General features: G+C 43.3%; 1 protein-coding gene across 1 annotated transcript in view; it reads right to left on the reverse strand.

The window, feature by feature from the left end:
• LOC122739137 overlaps positions 1 to 3,875 on the reverse strand; it is a 43,002-nt gene extending 39,127 nt beyond the window's left edge. The window contains exons 1-3 of the mRNA XM_043980983.1: positions 3,780 to 3,875; positions 2,427 to 2,585; positions 1,802 to 1,948 (exon numbers count right to left, since the gene is read on the reverse strand). Of these exons, the coding sequence (XP_043836918.1) occupies positions 1,802 to 1,948; positions 2,427 to 2,585; positions 3,780 to 3,861 (388 nt within the window). The 5' untranslated portion in view covers positions 3,862 to 3,875. The remainder of the gene's footprint in view (positions 1 to 1,801; positions 1,949 to 2,426; positions 2,586 to 3,779) is intronic.
• Positions 3,876 to 10,293: the final 6,418 nt, after the last annotated feature.

Below are 10,293 nucleotides of genomic sequence, written 5' to 3' on the forward strand. Positions count from 1 at the left end.
TTGGGATTGTCTTGGATCATTGTATTGCTGAAAAAAGTTCACAGTTCTTCATTGAACAATATTTTTGTCACTGTTCACAATGGTTTCATGGTTCTGTTCACTATATATCAGTTCATATAAGTCTTTCCAGGCCTTTCTGAAATCATCCTGCTTGTCATTTCTTATAGCACAATAATAATCCATCACAATCACAATGGCTTATTTAGCCATTCCCCAATTCATGTGCATCCCTTCAATTTCCAATTCTTAGCCACTCCTCCCCATATTCTTGGTTAATTCATATGCATCTCTTTTCTAAAACCTGGCTTTAAGCTCACCTTCTTGGGGAAAACTTCTTTTATTATCATAGAAGCATCTGATTTTAGAGTTGGGGAAAGAAATTATCATCTGTTCATTTTATAGGGGAGAAAGGTAAACCCCACAGAAGAGTCTCATCCAAACACTTTCATGGAAGATCTGTGAACAGAATTCAAATCCCTCCATGGCCCTTTCATCTTCCTATATCACAATCCATCCCTCTACCGACTCACCCCAGACCACTCTGTGAGGTTTTCACTTGGCATGCGCTCTCTATTCAAATTATCTGATATTCTTCTCTACCCACCTGGAGTTTCCTTGGTTAGCAAACCACTCCTTCTGTCAATCAGGGAAACAACTTTGGTTCAGCTGTTGTTGACAAAGCAGAAGTTTCTAGGTAGAGGAGTAACTAAATGAGGGTGTCTAGGGCTTTGCCACAGGTACCAATATGGAATAGGCCCTGGTTCTTTCTGGATAGCTCTGAGTGAGACCAGTGAGCCAGATCCTTGGTTTCTCCAGGCTAATACCACACAGGGCTGCCACCAACAACCCTCCTAGTCCCAAGAAACCTGAGTTCAAATGCAACTTCAGCTTACTAGCTGTGACCCTGGGCAAGTCACTTAACCACTCTCAACCTCGGTTTCCTCATCTGTAAAATGAAGGGGTTGGATTGATGGCCATATGAGATCCCTTGTACATCTAAATCTAAGATCCTATGATTCTACCCCTAACATGATTTAAAGCCAGATGAATCCTCACTTTTTATCTCCTAGTCATAGCCTTTCATTTTAGAGATAAAGAATCTAAGACTCAGGGGGCAGCTAGGTGGCACAGTGGATAAAGCACTGGTCTTGGATTCAGGAGGACCTGAGTTCAAATCCGACCTCAGACACTTGACACTTAACTAGCTGTGTGACCCTAGGCAAGACAGTTAACCTTCAGTGCCCTGCCAAAAAAAAAAGAAAGAAAGAGAGAATATAAGACTCATAAAGGTTAAGGGACTTGCCCAAGATCACACAAAGCAATAAGTAGAAGAATGGAGTTTCAAAGTCAAATCTTCTCACCACACAACCAGAGGTCTTTCCGCTATACAGTAGGGATTCAGAGAGTCTTAGAATCAGAGAATTGTAGCATCTCAGAGCTGGGAAGGCCCTCAAAGGCTAATCTAGTTCAACCTTTACATAATCAGGAATTTCTTATAGAGTCATCCAACCTCTGCTTTAAGCACCTCTAGTGATGGCTCACTCCCTCTCAAGGCAGCTCATTCCACTGCTGGACAGCTATAATTATGAGGGATTTCCTTTCTATAAGCTAAAATGTACTCTCCTGTTAACTAGTCCATTCCCCTCCCCCCCACACACCCACCATTCCTAGTTCTGACCCTGGGGCCAAAGAGTTTAATCCTCCAACTCTTTCTTTTAATCGCCCCTTCCTCCCCCTACCCCCCCCCCCAGGCATCCCAGGGATCTGCATCCATAGGACCAGCCCGTGTTGAACACTTTACCTGAGAGAGGTCTGCGGCACTCCTTTCCACAGGCCCCTGGACAGCACTTGAACAACCCTCGACATTCTCCATCACAGGTACATGTGTCCAATGGAGTCTTCTTCCCACACTGGCTTTGAATGTTCGGGCAGACCCCCGGCTTCACTTCTACTTAGGAGGGATATAAATAACTTGAGGTGAGAAGAACTTCTCGATACAATATTTCCCTCCCTTCCTGGCAGTATCCAATCACTAATAATAAAATTGTGTCACATGTCACATTTGATTTTCACAAAAACCCTAAGGAAGCAGCAAGGTGTCTCTCTATACTAGAAATGAGAAGACTGAGGCACAGAGATGAGAACTGAGCTAGGGAGAGTACTCATTTTCAGATGGAGAAACTGAAGCCTAGAAAGGTAAAACAACTTGTGCAACATCATTCAGATAGTGGAGGTGTTAGACTGGAATTCATCCCATTCTTCCCACAAAATTTAACAGAGTCAATACTAGTCAATTCATTTCTGGGGAGGGAGGGGGGCATGCCTCCGCCATTCTCCTGGGAGCATTGTCTGTTGGGGTCACTTGTAAACAGAGCTAAGATATGAAGGGCAAGGACCAGAGGGGGCTGGAAGTGGTCTACACTTACCTGACAACCTGTCTTCTACTGTATGCTTACAATTGAAGTGACAGTTATAGAGACAGCATTTCTGTTTGCCACTGCATTCCTCATCGCTCTGGCACTTGGCTTTATAATGCCTTCTGCAGATGGCATTATCTTCTGGACAGGTTCCAGGTTTTGTGGACCCTAAGAGTAGGAGAAGCACTTGGTCACCGATCCTTGAAGGAGTACGGACACCACCCATCACACCATCTCTCCTGGTGAACCTTCTCCAGATTCCTGTGGATGGGGATGACACTCGCACTATGTATTTCATGAGGCAGCTGTGGGCAAAATGCTTTGCAAACCTCAGTGTCCTGGGCAAATGGAAAGTGTTCTTCACCCTGTCCCCAATACCTCCCCCACTTGCTGGCTGATGCCTGAAATTCCCTTCCCTTTGCTTCCCAGCTTTCTCATCTGTAAAAGGAGGAGGTGAGACTACACGACTCCAAGGTCCCTTCTAACTTTGACATTCGACATGATAAAATTTGGGGTTTTAAGGCCCTGGGCCCCTGAGACTGAGAACACAACCTCCATCACAAAAGAGGCTCAGGTATTCCCAGTGAGGGGTAATAAGGCTAAGTATAATTTAGATTTAGTTAGTACCTTATGGTTATAAAACACTTTATGCCCCTTAACTCATTCGGTCCTCCCAACAACCCCATAAAGAAGGTAATAAAGTGGGGCAGCTAGGTGGCGCAGTGGATAGAGCACCGGCCCTGGAGTCAGGAGTACCTGAGTTCAAATCCGGCCTCAGACACTTAACACTTACTAGCTGTGTGACCCTGGGCAAGTCACTTAACCCCAATTGCCTCACTAAAAAAAAAAAAAAAAAAAAGAAGGTAATAAAGCAGTATTGTGCCCATTCTACAGTAAAAGAAAGTAAGGCTTAGAAAGGTTAGATGATTAGAACCTTGAAAGTTGAGAACGAAGGGGACCTTAGAAACCATCTTATCCAATGCCCCCATTCTACAGCTCAGGAAGCAGTGGGGGGAGGGGGCTTGCCAAAGCTCACACACTTACTTGGTAATAGAAGAATAGAAACCAGAACTTAGATCTCTGACTCCTGGTCCAGTACTCGTTAGGCATAGCATTAAAATGAAGGATCTCAGAGTGTGGGGCTTGAGAAGGGGAAGGAGGTTTTGTTTAGTATTAGGGGAGATTATCTTCCAAAGGGGAGAGAAGAGGCACGTGGGGAGATGAATCCCACCCAATAGGTCAGACCCATCCCTCCATCCATCTATCCCTGACTCTTAAGGTCACTGGGGACAGCACACTTCCTCCCTACGGCCATGGGCTGCCCTGACCACTCCAAAAGGAGGGCATTATTGGGGTACTCACCCTTGTCAAGAACAGGCTTATATGACCCAGTCCAAGGCACAAAGAGGAGTGAAATGATGAAGAATAGACCACTGAGGTACATGGTGCGTGATGCCTCTGAGGGGCAGGGACAGGGTGTCTGAAATTTACCCTGCGTCTGAGTGTGGGGGAGGTCTAGGGGCGGGACCCTCTCACCTCCTGCCTGGGGCAACAAGGGTTGTGTAACACCAGGAGGGAGGCCCTGTGGCCAACAAGACTTGCCTAGAGTGGGTAAGGAGAGAATAAAGAGGAAGTCTTCTGGGAGGATCCTGACAGATCCTTCTCCTGGGGAGGAGCCGAAAGCCCATTCAAATTCCCCCCACTGTACAAGAGTCAGGAGACCTTAACTCTCACACTCCATTATGGGGTCTTGGGCAAATTGCGATGTCAGACTCAGAGGAGCCTCAGTTTCTGAATCTATAAAATGGGAGAAGTAGTAGTATTTAAGTCAGCTACCATGCAATCTTATGAGAGAAGCACTTTCTAAACCTCATACTTCTATACAAATGACCATATCATTACCACCAGTCAGAGAGGTGCTAAAACCAGCTGGAAGCAGCTCTAATAACAAGTTGTTAAATTTTCAGTGTGAACATTTATCCCTCAGAAATCAACAAAAGTAACAAATAGGGGCTTGATTTATTGTTTTATTCATTGCCTAGACTTAAGAAAGCAATGGAGAATATGTAGATTAATGTGCAAATTAAATTTAAAAGTATGTCATGGGTACTTTAAAAAAAACAGTTGTTAAACATTTACCAACAAACCCCTATCTCTGGCTACAAGGTCAAGGAGAACAGTTTCCATTGGCAGAACAACTAACATTTCTATGAGTTTGCAAAGCATTTTATACATTATTCAATTTGAGTCCACTATAAAGCTGGAAGGTGGGTGCTATTATTATTATAGAGTCTAAGAGGGATTAAGTGATTTACCCAATGCATACCCAGCAAATAAGTCTGAGGCAGAATTGAAATTCAGTCTTCCTGACTCTAAGTTCATGATTCTAAATATGATCCTTAACTGTCTAAATGGTGAGAGTTTGGGACAAGGAAGATCTTATTGTTCTCCCCTAAAATCCATCCTACTCTGACTAAAGGAAATTCTACCCTTAGAACTTCATTCCTGGGGCAGCTAGGTGGCGCAGTGGATAGAGCACCGGCCCTGGAGTCAGGAGGACCTGAGTTCAAATCCGACCTCAGACACATAACGCTTATTAGCTGTGTGACCCTGGGCAAGTCACTTAACCCCAATTGCCTCACTAAAAAAAAAAAAAAGAGTACCTGAGTTCAAATCTGGCTTCAGACACTTAACACTAGCTGTGTGACCCTGGGCAAGTCACTTAACCCCAGTTGCCTCACTAAAAAAAAAAAAAGAACTTCATTCCTTTGACTTAAAACTTTATTTCTTAACTATCCCTAAATTATTATTTAATGCCTCCTCCAAAAAGTCCCATTATGAACTATTAACACTTTTTGGCAGAGCCAAGATGGTAGGAAAGAGGTAGCAAGCCAACTTTTCCAACATTTCCCTCCCAACATGTGTCAAATCTCATTCTGGTAGAGTCAACAAAAGGTAGGACTGAGACATTTTTCTAGCCTATGACAGTTAAGGAGGTCACCAGAAAAGGTCTGAGATACTGGGGTGAGGGCTGGCTACAGCACATGTGGCAGCAACAACAGTGGTAGGCTTTGGAGGCAACTGCAACAGTAACAGCAGCAGCAGCAATAGCTTCAAAGCTTTCAGCCAACTGCTCAGAAAGATTGGAGGAGCCCCTGAGCTCATACTGGGTGCAGTTCCTGGTTTCATTGCCACACACAGTTTCAAGCCTCAGGTCCAAGACAGAGAGAAGCACTAGCCTTTGAGGCTGCAGGGGAACAAGGACTCTTGTCTCCATTGCAGGGCCAAGAGGATTAACAGCATTTGTGGCTTCAGGGGAGCAGAGGTCTGTCCTAGGTAGTGACCACATCTCTCCTCTGATCATGCCACCTTAGAAGCATCAAAAGCTTACAGACTCCCAGAACTAGCTCTGAAAACAGCAGCAAGAAAAAGCCTGAAGCTTGGTACAGTAGGTACCCCTACTCCTACCCTAGGAACAGAGCCCAACTAACATAAAGTTAAAAGTAAAAAAACAGACTGAAAAATTAGCAAATTAACAAAAAGACTCCTATGATGGCAGGGAATATCAAGACACAAACTTAGAAGGTGACAACATGAAAACAGCTACAAGCAAAGCCACAAAGGAAAAATGCAAACTGGATACAAACCCAAAAAGAATTCCTTGAAAAGCTAAAGAAAGAGATCAGTGTAATAGAGCAAAACTTGGGAGACCCTTATTGATACCTTAGATATGAATTTAAGAGAGAAGAGGAGGACAACCCTGACCCCCAATACTTCAGCCAGTATTGCCTCCTTTATTATGAACTCTATATACCCCTAACTCAGTCCAATCTATTCTATTAGAATGTACCCTGAAGAGGGAGAAAGACAAAGCTGTGACTCATGAAAGAGAATGTGTTTGAAGTCCTAGCAGAGGTCAAGGTGATGATAGGTGAGAACTTGAGTCACTGTAAAACTGGGATGTTCCCTAGGCTTTCAAAGTCCCAGGCTTTCAACCCTATTTCTGATGACTTTCCTCCTCATAACCTCTGATTTAGCCTTGTTAATCAAATGACACCCTCCCCCTTCTTGAAACTTCTCCTCTGCCCAGAAGTTTTCTTGTACAGAGTGGGCCGAAAGGTAGGAAGGGGTTTCAATATTCAATAAATAATTTATTTCTTTTATTTTTAATTTACAATGCCATAGCATCATATACAGTATACATAGGAAATGAATTTCTATTACATGTGTGATAAAATAATTTATTAATGATGAATTTCTAGGAGAAACCCAGAACTTAGTTTTTGTTGCTCTCTTCCCTCACACCAGAAACCTGCCTGGGATGAGTTCACTTTAACAAAAGGAATGCAGATTGATTCTTTTGATTAGCTGGGGAAAGACACACTTAGAGCAGGAACTCACAGTCTAGAGGACCACCCCTCAATTCATGTCAGTCAATGGAGCTGAATGATGCTAACCAATTAGCTTGCATCAATGTATAGTGATCTGCCTCTACCATGAGAAGCTTTTATTGACACCCCCCCCCTTTCCCTCTTGGTTAAATACGCTGGGTATGTAATTATTGTAATTATTTAGGCCTGTAAGCCTGTGACTAGTGGGGAAGTCAGGGAGACATGTAGTCAATACTTTAATAATATGTGATATTAATTAATAATAAATGCTTGCTGGTGTGATAGTCATTAATATATAGTTAGCAATCATTTTTAAAGTACAGCCTAGCCACAAATAATTTAGCTAATACACATGTGAAAAATCAAATCTCATAATTGGTGAAAAAGAAAAAACAATTTTCAAAAAGTTACTAAAACATCATGGCCCACCCTGTATTAATTCCATCCAACTCTGCTCATTGCATCGATGATGACCCCTCAACATCCCTCAGATTACCTCATGCTGCATGCACTGCACTATAGAATGGTTTGTGATGGTCTTTAGATTCAGAAAGCGTGGAACTTTTATAAAGCAGATATGGACTCGGCATTCCTATGACAGCCTTCCTCCAAGTACCTCCTCACTGGTCAACTATCTTGCCTACATATCCTCAAAGACTCATGTTAAAATGGGAACCACTCTAGGAAGACTACATTTTCCCTCTGATACCTTTAAGTAGAGGCCCTTAACTTTTTTTTGGATGAAGTCTAGGCACCTCTTCTCAGAAGAATATTTTTAAATGCATAGAATAAAATAATAAATGCCCCTAAAACCAAATTTTTAAAAACACCAGACTTCCCATCAAGAATCCCTGTCTCGGGGCAGCTAGGTGGTGCAGTGGATAAAGCACCACCCTGGGTTCAGGAGTACCTGAGTTCAAAAATCCGGCCTCAGACACTTGACACTTGCTAGCTGTGTGACCCTGGGCAAGTCACTTAATCCCCATTGCCCCGTTTAAAAAAAAAAAAGAATCCCTGCCTCATGGGGCAGCTAGGTATTGCAGTGGATAAAGCACCAGCCCTGGATTCAGGAAGACCTGAGTTCAAATCCGGCCTCAGACACTTGACATTTACTAGCTGTGTGACCCTGGGCAAGTCACTTAACCCTCATTGCCCTGCAAAACAAAACAAAACAAAACAAAAACAAACAAACAAAAGGAATCCCTACCTCAAAGGAATGTGGCTATCAGGGGCCTGGTTAGAGGGGCCTAGCCAAGATGAGGAGATGGCCCTGGAGACCAGAAGACATACTCTGTGGGCTTGCATTTGTTCTCAGTTAGCTAATTAGGCTACCTAGATGCCAAAGAACCTAAGTTATCGAGAAGGTATCAGTCCTAAGAATTATCTATTGCTTAGATATTTGACTCATTAGAAATATAGGATCTTAGAAGCATAGAGAATCTCATAGATGGTGACCTCTGAGGTAGCCTAGATCATTCCCCCTGTCTGATGCAAGAATCCCTTTGATAAGGTTCCTGATAAGTATCCAGAAATCCAGTCTCTGCATAAGACTTCCATTTTCCTATAACTCCAATTGCTCAGAAATTCTGTCTTGCACTAGCTAAGATCTGCCTTTCTGTAGTTTCTACCCAGTGATTCTAGATCTCCCTTCTGGGACCAAAGAGAACAGGTCAATTCCCTCTTCCCCAGGACAGCTCTTCGGGTACTTGAAAACAGCTGCCATGTCTGTCCCTCCCTCCGAGGAAAATATCCCTAGTGCTTTCATCTAATTTGTGCAGGGCATGGTTTCCAGTCTCCTATTTCTTCTTCCTTCTCCTCTCCTTTGTTGACTCAACTGTCCTTTGACAATTTCACTGATGGCCATTGTGTTTCTTGTTTCTTTAACCTTTCTGTGGGTGCTCAACCCTGGCCATGGGGTATGGTTGTGTGTGTGTGTGTGTGTGTGTGTGTGTGTATAGGGGAAGTCTGCCAAAGCAGGGAACAGTAACAGTTCTGCTCCTGACCATCCAAGAGGACCAGTGGCTAATAGGGAGAGAACTGGGGCAAAACAGACTGAGAGGGGACAGAGAAGATGAAACCTCCCACTAGGTATTTCTTTTCCCTGCTTCCTATGGGTGTCCCCAGTCTCACCATAGACTGATAAAACTTGAGAAGGAGAATCTTTGAACTGATGGAGGCTGAATGCAAATTGAAGCACACTATTTTTTCCCATGTTTTTCACCCTTTTGTTCTGTTTCTTCTTTCACAACATGACTAATGTGGAAACATGCTTTACTTTATGTGTATACACACACACACACACAACCTTTATCAGATTGCTTGCAGTCTTGGGGAGCAGGGAGAGGAGGGAGAAAAATTTGGAACTAAAAATCTTACAAAATATGAATGTTGAAGATTCTTTTTAATAGGGGGCAGCTAGGTGGCACAGTGGATAGAGCACCGGCCTTGGATTCAGGAGGATCTGAGTTCAAATTCAGCCTCAGACGCTTGACACATACTAGCTATATGACCCTGGGCAAGTCACTTAACCCTCATTGCCTGGCAAGAAGAAGAAGAAGAAGAAGAAGAAGAAGAAGAAGAAGAAGAAGAAGAAGAAGAAGAAGAAGAAGAAGAAGAAGAAGAGGAAGAAGAGGAAGAAGAGGAAGAGGAAGAGGAAGAGGAAGAAGAAGAGGAAGAAGAAGAAGAAGAAGAAGAAGGAAAATTCTTTTTACATGTAATTGGAAAAACACAAACTATTTAAAAAAGAAAGAGAATCTTTGTATCAGATAAACTTGGAATCATACAATCTTAGAATCAGAATTAGACTCACAAAATGTTAGCCTAACAGTCCCTGAATGGGACTTGATACAGAGATATTGACAGCTGTGAACCCAGAATCTGGAGCTCAGAAGCTCTTAAAGTTTTAGAGTAAGAAGAGACCTTTAAAGATCATCTGGTCTAATCTCTACTTGAAGTGTGATGCTGAGCCTATTGCTCCTCCTCCTCATCTTGAAGTCACTGTCTCCCTTAGTGACAGCCACCTGACAGATAATAAAGCCTCTGGATGCAATCAGAACTACACTGTTTCCTCATTAAATGTGTGGAGATGGTCACTAGGGCCCTTCCTCCTTATTCCAAAACTCCCTGATCAGGTCCTTCTGGATCTCTCTCTGTCCTCATTACTTCAGCCCCTCCTAGTCAGGTCCAAAGCAGAGTCTACCCAGAAGTGTTATGGGGATTGGGTGGGTGGAAAACTGAAGGCAGATAAATCAAAGACTGGCTCTGGCTCCTTCTATACAGTCCCCAACCCTCTGGCATTCAGGCCTGGCTTGGCAACAGCCAATGGGACAGATAACTTCTTAAAGACTGACCTACTTTAAAATCAGAGGGATCAGAGTTGGAAAAAAGCTGGGGGTATAAAGGGTAGAATGCCAGAGCTGAAAGAGACCTTGGGACACAGAAAGTCTGAGCCAGAAGGGAACTAGTCCAGCTCCCCTAGTTACTGA

The sequence above is a fragment of the Dromiciops gliroides genome, chromosome 2 (genome assembly GCF_019393635.1).
Source record: "Dromiciops gliroides isolate mDroGli1 chromosome 2, mDroGli1.pri, whole genome shotgun sequence".
Classification (NCBI taxonomy): Eukaryota; Metazoa; Chordata; class Mammalia; order Microbiotheria; family Microbiotheriidae; genus Dromiciops; species Dromiciops gliroides.